This window comes from Delphinapterus leucas, chromosome 3 (genome assembly GCF_059928025.1).
Source record: "Delphinapterus leucas isolate spDelLeu-1000000601 "Yukka" chromosome 3, BTC_Dleu_Yukka2, whole genome shotgun sequence".
NCBI lineage: Eukaryota > Metazoa > Chordata > Mammalia > Artiodactyla > Monodontidae > Delphinapterus > Delphinapterus leucas.
Genome location: NC_143131.1, coordinates 89,798,812 through 89,814,731, shown reverse-complemented (window position 1 = coordinate 89,814,731; position 15,920 = coordinate 89,798,812). Strand labels below are relative to the sequence as shown.

General features: G+C 40.2%; 1 protein-coding gene across 9 annotated transcripts in view; it reads left to right on the top strand.

The window, feature by feature from the left end:
• Window positions 1–238: 238 nt before the first annotated feature.
• FBXL17 (F-box and leucine rich repeat protein 17) overlaps window positions 239–15,920 on the top strand; it is a 480,781-nt gene continuing 465,099 nt past the window's right edge. For 4 of the 9 annotated variants that reach the window (XM_022591605.3, XM_089909152.1, XM_022591621.3 and 1 more), the window contains exons 1-2: window positions 242–1,321; window positions 12,241–12,363. In XM_022591605.3, the coding sequence (XP_022447313.1) occupies window positions 329–1,321; window positions 12,241–12,363 (1,116 nt within the window). In that variant the 5' untranslated portion in view covers window positions 242–328. Of the gene's footprint in view, window positions 1,322–12,240; window positions 12,364–15,920 lie in introns of all 9 variants that reach the window. The other 5 variants (XM_022591594.3, XM_022591631.3, XM_089909155.1 and 2 more) reach the window with 3 other exon arrangements.

Sequence of the window (15,920 nt, the reverse complement as noted above, 5' to 3'; positions counted from 1 at the left end):
CTACAGCCGTACTGACTGACTGAGCCGGCAGGCTCGCTCCCTCCGTCGCGTCCCCAAAGCTCGCGCCCATCGTTCTCCCGGCTTCCCGGGGCAAAGCATGTAGCCCCCATCCGGCGCCAGGCCGGCCCGCAGCTGACGCCCACCCCCCCACCGTCGCGTGTGTGCCCGTGTGTGCGTGTGTGTGCGTGTGTGTGCGCAAGGCGGGCGACCCCGCCGCCCGCCGCGGGCCCGAGGCCCAGCCAGAGAGGGGCCTGCCTCGCTGCCGGGAGCCCGGCTGTCCGGGCCTCCCTACTTCTCTATCCCGGTCCCCCTCCTCGGGGCCTTCTATATGGGCCACCTTCTCTCGAAGGAGCCGCGTAACCGCCCAAGCCAGAAGAGGCCTCGCTGTTGCAGCTGGTGCCGCCGCCGCCGCCCTCTCCTCAGGCTGCCCCGCCGGACCCCGGCCAAGGCGCCCCCCCAGCCGGCGGCGCCCCGGAGCCGGGACTGCTTCTTCCGCGGGCCCTGCATGCTCTGCTTCATCGTGCACAGCCCCGGCGCGCCCGCCCCCGCCGGCCCAGAGGAGGAGCCGCCGCTCTCGCCGCCGCCGCCGCGGGACGGGGCCTACGCCGCGGCCGCCTCCTCGCAGCACCTGGCGCGACGCTACGCGGCTCTGGCCGCCGAGGACTGCGCCGCCGCCGCCCGCCGCTTCCTGCTATCCTCGGCCGCCGCCGCCGCCGCTGCCGCTGCTTCGGCCTCGTCGCCCGCCTCCTGCTGCAAAGAGCTGGGGCTGGCCGCGGCAGCCGCCTGGGAACAGCAGGGCCGGAGCCTCTTCTTGGCCAGCCTGGGGCCCGTGCGCTTCCTGGGGCCGCCTGCCGCCGTGCAGCTCTTCCGGGGGCCGCCGCCGCCGGCCGAGCCCCCGACGCCTCCCGAGATGGTGTGCAAGCGGAAGGGGGCCGGGGTCCCCGCCTGCACCCCCTGTAAGCAGCCCCGCTGTGGCGGGGGGGCCTGCGGCGGCGGCGGCGGCAGCGGAGGAGGAGGAGGACCTGCGGGGGGAGGCGCCTCGCCGCCGCGGCCCCCCGACGCCGGCTGCTGCCAGGGCCCAGAGCAGCCACCGCAGCCTCTCTGCTCCCAGCGCTCCTCTCCCACTTCGGAAGGTGCCCCCACAGAGGCCAGTGGGAACGCCGTCCGAGCGGGGGGCACCGCCCCCTCGCCCGCCCAGCAGCACCACGAATGCGGCGACGCGGACTGTCAGGAGACCCCCGAAAATCCGTGCGACTGTCATAGGGAGCCATCCCCCGAAACCCCAGACATCAATCAGCTGCCGCCATCCATCCTGCTCAAGGTGGGTCCGGGCGAGTGGCGCGGGGATGCGCGCTGTCCCCCAACCCCGGCCCCCGCCTCGGAGGTTTTCTCTCTCCTCCCTCTAAGCACGGAGGAGGGGGTTCCCTGACAGCCGGAGACGTCCGAAGGGGAGATTGGGAAGCCACTGGGGAGGATGCCTATGGCATATTATTGAAGTAGAAAAACTTGGAGTGTACTAAATGTCTTTTAATAGCTTGGGTCTGTTGCGCATAATTCAGGGTTCATCTATTATTAGATTCCCAGGCCAGTGGTTTAGAAACTATTCGTAAGTTTTGTGTGAAATATTGTTTTATCACTTGAGCAGTTTACACTGACTGGGTGAAGACTTTGTATATTAGTGTTTGAAAGTCTTCAAACAGTATTTTCAGGTTTGATAGCTGCTAGTTGATGTCAAAAACAGTTAATTTTATTGATCATTTACCATGATCAGGCACTGTGCCAGAGCTTTATATACATAATATCTCATTTAATCCTTCAGTTAACGTTGTGAGAGAAATATTGTTAACATCCTTACTTTATACAAGAAGAAACTGATATTTCAGTGCCATGTGCCTACAGTAGTAAGTCAGGCAGAAGTGGTCTTTGCTCCTACGGAGCTTACAGTCTAGTGGGGCTTGAAGAGGTTGAATGACTTGCCCAAGGTCACACACAGACAGTAAGGGGCAGATCTGGGGAATTTAGGCCTGCCTGACTTGAAAACCCCTTTATTTATGCTGTGCTGTATTACATTTTAACCCTTACATAAAAGCATACAGATTACCAGAAGGTAAGGACAAATGTATTTTTTGTTGGGGGATAGATGAGTGGGGAAGAGGTAGGTGTCTTGTGGGAGCCTTGTCTCGCAACTACTAAGTAAAATTTGCAATTTTGTCAATGCTAGTGCTAGTCACTTAGTTATGTGATAGTTTGTAGTAAGCTATTATTAAAAAGTTATTTTTTCCCTCATTTTCTCTCTTCTCTCCCACCCCCACATCTGCAGCTTTCTGAAGCTTAATAAATATAAACCCGGTTACTCAGTGTGGATGATATTTAAGACTAGATAGAAAAACCTAGATAAGAATTTGGCTACTTTTATTGTTACTGAAGTAAGTGTCATCAGTTATAATTGTTGACAGTATAATTATATACTGTCAACAATATACTTTGATTAGACTTTTTGCGTATTTGTAATCCTGTGTGTTTGGGTCTGTTTTATTGTGATATTAATATTTTTGTAAATAATATAGGAAAGGAGTGGGAAAGCTTACCTTTTCCTTGTGTCCAAATGTAATTGTTTAATTTACAGAGGTGTATTTTTGGAGGAGCAATTGCCACCTCTATATGTTCAGGGTGTGCATTTTAGGGCGGAGGAAACATTCTTGAACCTTTTAAATTAGTGGATGACATGGACAAATTAAATATCAACGAATACTTGGTATAGAGGTTTGATTGCTGTCTTGTTTGGTAAGTAAAACTGTTTAAAAACAAAACAAAAACCAGGTACTTCCCACTTTCTACCTAAACCATTATTATTTCATGAAATAGAGAATATTAATACAAAAACAAAAGAAAGAAAAAAAAGGTGGTAGTACATGATTTGATAATAAAGAGACTTATATAGAATAAGTTTATTTCATTTGCTACATTGTTCTTTTCCACATTTTTGCTAGGGACTGTTGAAAACCTGATCTAAGGGACATTTGGGGAAATTACTCATTGGACTTACCTATTGTGTTGGAGTATTTAGACATGTTATATAGATTTCCATTACTTGTATTAGAAACTTGGATAAAGATACTCTGTGTGGTTTTCATGGTCCTGGTGGTATTCAGCACAGAGTGAGTCAGACTGCCTGGAATGAATTGAAATCGAAGTTTTTTAGTGTTTACCAACTGAAGTAGAACTTTCGGGGATAAGGCTTTGGGGGGCAGAGGCTCTGGTGACACAGATAGTGTTCATTGTTCTATCTTCTCCCCTAAGTGCAGTGCCTGGCATTTAATAGCACTCAGTAAATATTGATGAACAAGTGAATGACCAGGTTTTTAGGAAGTCTGGGCTGAGACTCTGGGTGAATATGCCATGCCAGTAGGGAAGTCTCTAAGAAGTGTTTCTATCCTGAGTTGTTGTTTTGAGCCACAGTAGAGCCATTGGATGGTGAAGAGTTTCTGGCTCTGTTTAGGCGTGGAGAAGAGAAGACTTAGGGAGCTATGACAATTTTCTTTACAGTACCAGAGAGTTGTTGCATAGAGAGGCACAAATCCATTATCCCCATTAGAAAGTATGTCCTACTCCCCTGATAATGGGCGATAACTTCTATAATTGTATTGCTGCGGCCTTTGTACCAGAAGTTACTACAGTTGTAGAAAAGGGGGATGTGGAGGGGAGAGAGTTTGGGAGAGAGACGTGAGGAAATGTGATTCAAAGATGTTTTTAGGGAAGTTGACTCAAACTACCATACTTGCTCAGTTTTTTCCAGGTATGGCAACAGCAAAAGAAAACTAAATTCTTTCTACTGTGGTTCATAGGCAGATTTTTTGGCCCAATATCAATAGGGCTTTTTCTTTTTCAATTTTACTTTTATGTAAGTAGTATTACTTGCTTTAAAATATTCAAATAATGCCCGTAAAGCAAAAGTTGCCCTTGGTTCACCCCCTACTCTCCTATCTAGTTTTCTCTCCAGAGGTCACTAACCACTGTTATCAGTTTAGATTTTTCTTCTAGACTTGTACTGTGGAGTACAGTAGCCGCTAGCCACATGTTGCTATTTAAATTTAAAGTAGTTAAAATGAAATAAAATTTAAAATTCAGTTTCTCAGTCACAGCAGCTGCATTTCAGGGATCAGTAGTCATGCGTGGCTGGCAGCTACTGTACTGGACTGTGCAGTTCCAGAATATTTTTTTCTTTGTAGAGAGCCCTGTGTAAAACTTCATAGCCTTTCATAAATGGCATCAAAATGTACATGTTCTGCAATTGTTTTCATTAACAGTATGGTTTGGAGGTTTTTTTTTTTTATTAGTGAGTGTATGGTTTCCTTCATTCTTTTTAACTGTTGTATAGTATCCCATAGTATTATGCCATACTATATTTATTTCAGTATGGTATAATTGGATGTTTTCAATTTATTACTATTGTAAACAATGCTAATAGATGTTTTCTACGCACATGTGGTCATTTTTCTAGGGTAGATTTCAAGAAGTGGAATTTCAGGGTTGAAGAATGTGATTCTCTGAAAATTTAAAAAGTCCTTTCTAACTGTAGGAGCTCTGTAAAGATGAAATGAATTTTTTCTTAAAATGGTGAACTTCATTGGAAATCATAATTATGTAACTTCAGGAAGATACCTTTGAGGTCATCTTGTCACTCCCTACTTGTTATGCATGAAGAAACAGGCCTGTAGAAGTGATATGGCTTACCCCAAGACATTTCAGATAGTGAATGGCAGACCCTGGGCTAGAACCCAGCTCAGTGTTTCCAGGTTTAGAGATCTTTTCAACGTATGGTGTAAAAGGGCTTAAATAGTCTTCTCTCAGAAATTTATGAAAGAGATTCCTGAATTAGGGAGTGGGGGGAAGCTTACACCAGCCAACTTCTAACCATTGTGAGTCAGAGGCTAATTTTATAATTGGGTCTGTAAGGTTGAATTGTGTCTTTAAATATTAGAAATTTGAGAAGCAGGGAATGGCTCTTCAAAGGTCAACTGTGGGAATAGCATTTTCTAAATTACTTAAGCTTGTTACATATGATCTTGGACTGGAAAATGGATTGTTTTGGATCACATAAGCTAGCTTCAGTCTTTGCTACCTGTTGCCTTTATTACTTTAAGCAACCTTACCTACTGATATCACAATTAGATTTTTATATAGTGGATCCACTATAACAGTTTTACCAAATGATAGCAATGGAATATTTTTAAGTAGTAGCTATTTGAGTAACTGGGTATTTTGAATCTATATTTAAATTTTAGAGGCTTTGTATGCTATATATTTAGATATCTTGCTCTCTGTCAGCAGACTATTTCTTTCCAAAGGAAACCAGGTGAGAGACCCAAAATCTATCACCACCATTAGAAAACCACTTCACCATGAATGCATCTCTGATAATGTATCAGTAGTTGTTAAATTTGTATTTTTATAGCTTTATTATGAACAGGTTGCTTTATTGATCAAGGAAGAGTTTTATAAGAGAAGTGTGCTTTGGAGGAAAGCTTATGTATCTGATCTATTTTTTTCAAATATGAAAACAAGGATAAAAGCAATGACAATGGGAGTTGAAGAAAAAAAGTGATGCGACTTTTTAAAGCTTTGAATGTAGATTACTAGTGGGTAAGAGGAGCTAAGTTACATGTAGCTTTTCATGAGTGCTTTGACTTAAGGCTCCAGTGCCAGATAAATTCTAGAAAGTATGGCTCTGGAGTTCTAGGGATGGTTTAGCCAGTGCTAAAATGGAGTGTCCTTAGGAAGTCAGGTTCAGGATTGTTCTTTGCTGGAGAATGCCTAGTAATCTTGGATAATTTAATCAAATCAGGCTACCAAAAGGTGAGATTTTTTTTCTTCTCATTTTGAGAAGTCTATACATTTTGGTGCCTTGTAAGGAGTAGCTGTCAAGGGGAGTAACCTTAAGCTGTTCTTTACCAACTTAAGACACCAGGTTGTATAAATGATAGGGAGTGTAAGGGAAGATATGTGAAGGCAAATATGGAAGCATTTAATATTAAAATAATAGTTTCTTAAAAAGTTACTTATCTTTGGTTAAATATCCTGTTTTATGCTTATCAAGAATCTTGAAGCAACAAACATATTGTCCAGCACTGGGAAATACAGCCATTATTTTGTAATGACTTTAAATGGAGTATAACTGTAAAAATATTGAATCACTGTGTTGTACACCTGAAACTAATATAATATTGTGAATCAACTATACTTCAATTAGAAATAAAGAATCTTGCCCAAGTCTTGGCCACTTTGGTGTTCAAGTGATGTGGTAAGGGCATCCATGTGGTGGAAGAAGCTGGCAACAATGATGGGAGATTGGTTACATACATACATACATGCATGCATTCCCTCACTCTGCCCTCTGACAGGATCTTTGAGCAGCAATACCCAAGACAGTGAGTACACTTAGTGTCCAGATCTTAGCTTCTAAATATCATTCTCTGCTAAAAGGAGAGATTCCTTGGAGAAATGACTGATTCCACGGCTGGGACAAGTAAAGCACAAGATGAGCTTGGAATATTTTGAGCCAGAATGCAAGGAAGTGCTCAGAGAATAATGGAGATATGTCAAAAGAACACATTATTTCATAGTGTCTCCTCCCAAAACACTTTTTAAAAAGTCTGGTTTTATTGACTTTTGTGACTGGCTTTCGAATAAAACTTATTCTTGTGTAAATACCTGACTTTGCTATAGACTAACACTCTATGTAGTAACAGTTGGGGGTTTTATTAGTTTGCTGTGCTTTAAATTTTAATGATTAAGTTGTGAGAAATTATTTTACAGATTAGGAAATAGTTTAAGAATCTGTGACTTCCCTATGGCTGTACGGTTAGAAAAATACCAGAAAGGGAATTCCCTGGAGGTCCAATGGTTAGGACTCACCGCTTTCACTGCCGGGGCCCAGGTTCAATCCCGGGTCGGAGAACTAAGATCCCCGCAAGCCCCGTGTGGCCAAAAAAAAAAAAAAAAAAGTACCAGAAATATGTTTTGTGTCTCTGTTTTTCTAAATGGTGCTTTATTCAACAGACTGTTTAGTAAATTTTATTTTCAAGCTTTTGGCAAGCAATATAAGTAGAATATTTAAGAAAGAGGCAAGATATGGTGTACATAGGAAAAAAATTGAAAAGGCCAAAAAAGTTAAACTGACATAGAGAAGATAGTCAATATAAAATAGCTACACAGATTTACTTCTTATATTTCTATAACTTGCATGCTCGTAAGCCTTAACTCCTTTTTGTAGTAATATCTGATAGCAGATAAGACCTCTTCATCAAGAAATGAAATGGCCAAATGTAGGTGTTGGCATGGTTGATTTTTAAGTACTATAAAGGTCTGTGGGATATGTATGACCAAATGTTAAGCAATGATACGTTCTCTGGAAGTTTTTTTAGTCTGAAATATCTTCTGATACCTTATGTCAATGCCTCAGTCAAAAATAGAATCTTCAAGTTTTAGAAATATTTGGATATTGGCCTGGTAGTGATTAGTTCAGATTATATCAGTAATATGGCTTGTACATTTTCCGGTAATTAATAGCTTAGTTGCATTGTCCAGATCTGCCAGTAAAGATTAAGAATATTAAGCATGTTTTCAACCCAGGTCCTGACTAGAAGTCATTGTTGTTTCCCAATATCCATTCGCCTTATATTATTTTTAGTAACAGTACCCATCGTGTTCTAGTTAGGCACATGATTACCTAACTAGAGACTTTCTTAGCCTCTCATATAGGGGTGGCTATGTGACTAAATATTGGATAACAGGATGTGAATGGAAGCAATGTATATGACTTCCAGATCATACTATAAAAGGCAGCTGCTTGTCCTTTTGCTTCCTCTTCCCTTTTCCAGGGCTAGACCACCTGTATTAAAAGAGTAACCCATTTTCAACCCTATAAATTCGGGCAGTGATGAAAGAGCAACAAGATATAAGATGATAGATCCCTCGATCTAATACAGCGTTAGAGTACCTACTTGGCTTGGACTTCTGTCACGCTCAAGACGTTGCTAACAGGCCTGTGTTAAAGTAAGCAATTTCCTGGCTTGATGCAAGTGCCATTTCAGTTTTTTCATTGTCATTTTTTCCTCTTTCTTATTTAGCAAAAATGTTCCAGGCCAGTCCTTTACAGACCTATGTTCTCTTTCTTCAAAGCAACCTTTGAAATGTTCTTTCTCTTGAATCTCAGATGATCCAGAGATAATTCAGAAATGCCTTTGACCATATAATCTTGAAACCAGTGAATAAATCTCATGTCTTAGTGTCTCCCACAGAAACCTAGGTACATGTGCACAGATGTTTGTTAAATGAGTTAAGAAAATAGCATGGTGCATAGTAGTTTTTTTCTGAGGAGTTAGGATAGGGGCGAGATAGCATTTTAATGACAGAAAGAAAAGGGGGAATATTTAAACACGTGTTAGTTAATTATTTCTGTTTAACAAATTATGCAGTTTAAAACCACAAACATTTATTACCTCATATTTTCTGTGGGTTAGAATCCCTTTGTGGCTTAGCTGGGTCCTTCTGATCCAAGGTCTCTTACGAGGTTATATTCAGGTGTTTGCTGGGGCTACTCGAATGGGACTTGAGAATTTTCACCCAAGCTTACTTGCATGGCTTTTGGCAGGCCTCAGGTCCTTACTGGCCGTTGGCCAGATGCTTAAGTTTCTTGCCATGCCATTTGGGCTTCTCCATAGGGCTAATGACATAGAGCAACAGAGTCAAGAACACTCAAAATGGAAGCCACAGTTTTCTTAATCTAATCTCTTCTGCCATACTCTGTTCATTAGAAGTGAGTCAGTAAATCCAGTTTACCCTCAAGAGGAGAGAATTACACAGGTGTAAATACCAGCAGGTGGGGTCATTGAGGGCCATTTTGTAGGTTGCCTACCACAAACCATATGCAAAGATCTATTAAATATGCATTGGTATTTTAGCTGAGTATTTTGCCTTTTTACTTTTATCCATCTTTGCTGGTACTGGTTTTATCTTTACTCACTAATTTCCTTTCACCTGAATAAATAAGACCCATCTAGATCTATCTAGATTAGTCAATTTTGTGTTAATGATAACAATCCTCTCACTTTTACAAAGGAGAAAACTAAGGTTCAAAGAAGGTGCGATCGAAAGTCGGACATATTTTAAACAAGGTGTTTCTTGGTTCCAGTGACTATGTTCCACGAATCTTCTCTTTGTTAAGGGACAAATCAACCCTTTAAAGCCATGTAGTCCTTTAACCTTAAACAAATGATCTAGTCTCTCTAAATCTCTCTAAATTCTCTCATCTATAAAATGAGGGGAACAAGCATTAAAAATATCCACCAGAGAAGGACTTCCAGCTTTGGCTGCATGAAGAGTTTGGTGAATCCTCTCCACAAACACAAAATAAATACATATAAATTTTATATATATATTTTATATATATATATATAAAATAACTGGGAAGAATTGCCCAAAACTATTTGGGCTTTGGAAATCGACCAAAAGCACACAACAAAATGAGACGCATTTATTCTTAGGAAAACTACTAGAGCTTCAGGTAAGAATAGTGGAGGTCTACACCACACTTGAATGAGGCCCCTACTGTACCCTCGAACCCCAGTACCTTTGGCAAGAATCAGGAGCTTGGAAAACCAGCAGCTTAGGTGTCTTAAGAGGGTAACTTAGTTTGGGGCAATAAGTAACAACCTGTGTTTGTCAACTAAAAGTGATGAACTTGTTAGGAAAAAAATGGTGAAAACCCACATATTTGCAAGTCTCATGTTGTGGTGCCAGTTGGGATGAGTGGGGGACGAGCTAGGAGTTTAACAGGCAGACCTTGGAAAAGAGAGAACCATAAAGGGATAATAAGCTCTTAACATATCCTTGGCTTACTCTGAAACTATGCATATGTGCAGGGGAGACTTGAGAGTATCTAGCAGAAAGCAAGGGCTAAAGCAGACTTGAGTATAAGCCTTGAATATGCTTTTCCCATCCCACGCACAGATTGGAGAGCAGACTTGAGATGTTTGAGCATATCTTTGCCCAAATAACTAGCTGGAAACTAAGCAATTTAGACACAGGTTGACCTCCCTAGGAAGCCAGGCTAAAAAAAAAATATGAATAAGAATTAAAACTTGAGCAGAGACATTCAAACTTCAGGGGACTCATATCCTACCATTTAAGGCCAGGGAGATTAAAGTTGAAAAAAAATTCTGAAAAGTAAATCAAATTCCAGAGTTGCTACAATATGTTATCTAAAATGTCTGGTTTTGAATGAAAAATTGAGACATGTAAAGAGACAGAAAAAAGTGGAACCTATACTGAGAGAAAAGAAAGCAGTTAATAGAAACTGAGTAGGCACAGATATTAGACTTAGCAGATAAAAACTTTAAACTGCTATTATAAACATGTTAAAAGAATGGAAGGAAACATGATTTAAATTATAGAAGAATATGATAACATTGACCCAACAAATGGAAAATCTCAGTATGAAGAAGTGGAAAGTATAAAAAAGTATTCTTTGATGCTGTTGCAAATAGAAGTGCTTTCTTATTTCATTTCTGATTTGTTCATTGCTAGTATACAGAAATATTTGCTTATTAGCTCTAAATTTTTGTATGTATTTTTTTTTCTGTATATAAGATCATGATATCTGTGACTATGGAACATTTTAATTCTTCCTTTCTAACCTGGATGCCTTTTATTTCTTTTCCTTACATAATTGCCCAGGCCAGAATCTCCAATACGATGTTGCATAGGAGTGGAGATGGTAGAAATCTTTTTCTTGTTCCTCATCTCAGGGGAAAGCATTCAATCTTTCACTATTAGGTATAATGATAATTGTGGAACTTTCATAGATGCCATCTATCACATTAAGGAAGTTTCCTTTTATTCCTAGTTTTCTGAGTATTTTTTGTCAAGAAAGGGTATTGGAGTTTGTCAAATGCTTTTTCTGCATTAATTGAGTTGGTTGGGTTTTTTAAACCTTCATTTTGTTAATATGGTTAAATGGATTAATATGTTAAATGGATTTATTTTTGCATGTTGAACCATCTTTGCATTCCTGGGATAGATCCCACTTGGCCATGGTGTATGATCCTTTTAATATGCTGCTGGATTCAGTTTGCTAATACAGTTGACCCTTGAACAACATGGATTTGAACTGTGCAGGTTTTCTTACATGCAGATTTCTTTTCAAGAGTAAATACTGTAGTACTACATGATCCTTGGTTGGTTGAATCCATGGGTGAGGAACCGCATATAGGGAGGGCCAACCAAAAGTGATACTTGGGTTTTCGACTGCATTGAGGGTCAACACCCCAAACCTCTGCATTGTTCAAGGGTCAAATGTATTTTGTTAGGATTGTTTGCATTTAAATTCATAAGGAACGTTGGTCTATAGTTTTCTTGTGATGTTTTTGGCTTTGGTATGAGGGTAATGCTAACCTCATAGAATGAATTAGCAAGGGTTCCCTCATGCTCCAATTTTGGGAAGAATTTAAGAAGAATTTGTATTTGTTCTTCTTTAAATATATCACTATTGAGGCCATCTGGTCCTTGGTCTTTCTTTGTTAGAAGTTTTTAGATTACTGATTTAATATTTCTACTTGTTATAGGTCTATTCAAATTTTCTATTTCTTCTGAGTCAGTTTTCTGTAGTTTTTATGTTTCTAGAAGTTTGTTTCCTTTAGGTTATCTAATTTGTTGGCATACAGTGTTCATAATATTCTCTTATAATTCTGTTTTTGTAAGGCTGGTAATAATGTCTCTATTTATTCATGATTTTAGTAATTTGAGTGTTTGCTTTTTTTCCCCTCTCTTGGTTGTGTTCTTAGCTTCTCCCATATCATACTTCCTCTTTAGGACAGTCCATAACAATGACTCTTTTAATAATGGCCACTTGTACTTAAGATGGTTTTCTGTTTTTAAAGTTGATTTTTCATGGCTGGAAAGGCGGCCACCCCCTTGCCTGTTGTGCCCCCTCGCCCTTCACACAACACACTTTCATAGGGAACCTGGTGCTAAACCATTCGTAGATGACCTGCTTCTGGGTCAGGGTGTCTTACATAGCAGAGCAGCTCCCTCACTGCGATCTATTTAAAGTCAGCCCTTGACAGAAAGGATAAATTAAAAAAAAAAAAAAAAAAGGGTAATTTTTTCTAACTGATGAAGACCTTTTCATTGCCTTTAAAATTTTTAGCGCATATTATGTGGTTCCTTTTTTATTCACAGATATTTTCCAATTTATCCCTGGATGAGCGTTGCCTTTCTGCATCATTGGTTTGCAAGTACTGGCGTGACCTTTGTTTAGATTTCCAGTTTTGGAAGCAGCTGGATCTTAGTAGTCGTCAGCAGGTATGGATTCTAATTCTAAAGAAACACTCAGGTTGACCTATTCAAAAAATATCTTTTTCCTCCTCAGAAATCACTTCTTTCACGCTGTTTTTCAAGATAGTTCAAATGACTGTAATCTATAATTCTGTGCTTTAGTAATTTTTTTTCAAATTCAAGTTGAAGCTAGGTTCCTATGATGAAGAATACATTTTTTAGTTTGGATTGGTAATTTTGGGTTGGTTCTTAATCCTCTTTGTCTTAGTCCTCTTCATCCCGCCCCCACCAGTTTTTACTACCTTTAAAAAGAGTTATTAAACTTTTCATTTTTTGGAGGGGTCATTTTATGAATATTAGTTTAATAGTAGAAAATAAGGCAAACATTTATATAGTGCTGCTGATGTGCCATGTACATACTGTTCAGTGAGCTTTATATGTAGTTATTTGATCAACCATCTTATGAGTTGATACTATCATTATCCCTATTAATTTATTATTATACTTTTCATAGCAGTATACTTATAATGTTATTTTGTGTGAAGAAATGGAAGGAAAATGGAATAAGATATTTTGTTTTAATTTTCATTTTGATGAATTTTCTAATCCTCCCCATTGCCCGACTGCCAATATGTTTATATGGTGGCATAAATTAGGAAAGAAGATAGTTAATAGTGCTTATTACAAATAATTTGTTGGACTTGTTAAATTCTTCCCTTAAACTTGGTTTTCAGTGCTTGGCATTGGAAACATAAAAAAGATATCCAATAAGAATAGGATTTTATTAGACTACTAAACCTGCTCTAAATCCTTCCATGATATTGTTAGTGATGTGCTGCTAAATGTTTAACAGCTGGCTTTCAAAAACAAATGAGCAAAGAAAAAGCCCTGATTTGTTATATTTTCCAGTTTTTGTTGTACAAATATTTTCACCATGACCCATTTCAAGCTACCAATGTGATGTCACTGAATGTAGTGATATGCCTGACTTCGAAAGTGGTATATACTATAGACTTGTGATATGGTACAAGCCAACTCCAACACACCAGTGGTAGCATTTGTGTGTGTTTATAAACACATGTACTTTAAACAAAATAAGCAAGTTCCTGAGCATTTGTGTATGAGTTTTCTTTTTGTTTTACTGCCTCATTGGTAAGAGGTTAAGACAGTTATAGAATTAGTCATTTACCTGTCCAGGTTCATGAAATTTGTGTCCAGGGGGAATGGTGAATATTTAGTTAGTTGTGGCTGGTACAGTGGAGAGAGGTAACGTGAAGTAATCCATTGGCTCTTTACTTCATTAGTCTTGGTTGTCTGAGCTATTTGTTACAAACTCAGACTAAGAAGAGCTTTTCCCCTCTCCTGGTAGTTAGATCTGGAGGTGAAAAAAGAAAAAAAAAAAAAGAGAGGTATGCTGTTTCCAACAAGCGTAAACAAAGGTATTTTCAGCCTTGGCTCTTACTCCTTGTATCCCTCAACACTCCAATTCTTTCCTTTTTCCTTTCTTTTTTTTTTTTCAAATAAATTTATTTATTTATTTATTTTTGGCTGCGTTGGGTCTTCGTTGCTGTGTGTGGGCTTTCTCTAGTTGTGGTGGCCGGGGGCTACTCTTCATTGCGGTGCATGGGCTTCTCGTTGTTGCAGTGGCTTCTCTTGTTGCAGAGCACGGGCTCTAGGTGCGCAGGCTTCAGTAGTGGCACGCGGACTCAGTAGTTGTGGCTCGTGGGCTCTAGAGTGCAGCCTCAGTAGTTGTGGTGCATGGGCTTAGTTGCTCTGTGGCATATGGGATCTTCCCAGACCAGGGCTCAAACCTGTGTCCCCTGCATTGATGGGCAGATACTTAACCACTGTGCCACCAGGGAAGCCCTTCTTTTTCCTTTCTAAATTTCATCATGTGCATTTTCTCTCATCATTATTTTTGCACAAAAGACTTGAATAATGTTAACTCTGTTTTCTTTTTTTGGAAATATGATTGGGCAGGTAATGTGTAGAGGTTGGTTTTTAAAATTTGTTTAAAGAATTGAGATGGCCATATGAATTTTTCAGCAGATGAATTTTAAGGTTACTTACAGGTAGCTTTGAGTCTTCCGAGAAAAACATTTTTTTTTTTTTTTTTGCGGTACACGGGCCTCTCACTGTTGTGGCCTCTCCCGTTGCGGAGCACAGGCTCCGGATGCGCAGGCTCAGCAGCCATGGCTCACGGACCCAGCCTCTCTGCGGCATGTGGGATCTTCTCAGACTGGGGCACAAACCCGTGTACCCTGCATCGGCAGGCGGACTCTCAACCACTGCGCCACCAGGGAAGCCCGAGAAAAACTTTTTTTAAATGGACTTTTCTATGAAGTCTTCAGTGTGCTGAAACCCAAAATGATATATTGTCTAAGCTATGGATTTAGTTATATGTAATGTATTCTGATAAAAGTAGTAAAACAATTGAAATTTATATACTTTGGTAGGTATCATCTCATAATAAGTGTGAAAAGTCAAGAGTCATACATCATGATGGCTGATATATACTATTTGTTGGGTTAAAAACAGAACCAACTCCAAATCTCAATACAATTTTGTTTGTGGGGAGTTTTTGGTGAGTTTGAAAGTTTAAAGTATGTTTTCCTAATGAGGATAGATTTTTAGGCGTTTAATGAAAACTAACACATACATTATCACTTGGTGTTTTCTGACACCAAATCTGTGTTTTTTTCCATTCTGACAACAAATTCTCTGACACCAAATGTGTGTCCAACAATTCAGTTCAATTATGTCACTAACTCCTGGAGTTAGTGCAGACCTCACAGGTTAAGGGCTCAGTCCCATAAGACTGTCTCCACTTCATATGCCAGTCACAAGTCCTAGGAGCCACCTATACTTTTGACTGACCAGCTGTAAATTTGGAAGTTCCCCCAACCCCCTCCTTAGGTGTGATAATTTGCTAGAATGATCACAACTCAGGAAAATACTATGTTCACTGATTTATTATAGAGGATGTAAACCAGGACCAGCCAAATGGAAAATATGCATAGGGCAAGGTATGGGGGGAGAGAGTTTGGAGCTTCTATATTGTTTACATCCACATTGACCTCCCAGCACTTTGATGTATTCACCAACCCAGAAGCCCTTCAAATCTCAGTGTTCAAGAGTTTTTATAATCCAGTCTCCAGCTCCCCTTCCCTCCCAGGAAATCGGAGGATGGGGCTGAAAGTTTCCACCCTCTAATCACATGGTGTTTGGTCTTTCTGGTGACCAGCCCCCATCCTGAAGCTATCTAGGGGCCCCAGCTTAAGTCATTTCATTAGTATAAACTCAGGCATGGTAAAAGGGGCTTGTTAAAAATAACAAAAGACATTCCTATCACTCAGGAAATGCCTAGAACTTTAGGAGCTCTGTTCCAGGAACTGGAGACAAAGACCAAATACATTTTTTTATTATACCACAGTTCTTATTATGCTTTAATATTAAGTAAGAAGGTTTTCTTTTGATTGTGGTTTTCATGCTATAATCTAATTATTATTTATTGGGGAGAATTTAATAAAAGAATAGAATGTAAGTTTCTACTTTTAGCAGATTTTTAAATTTATTGCTTTTCT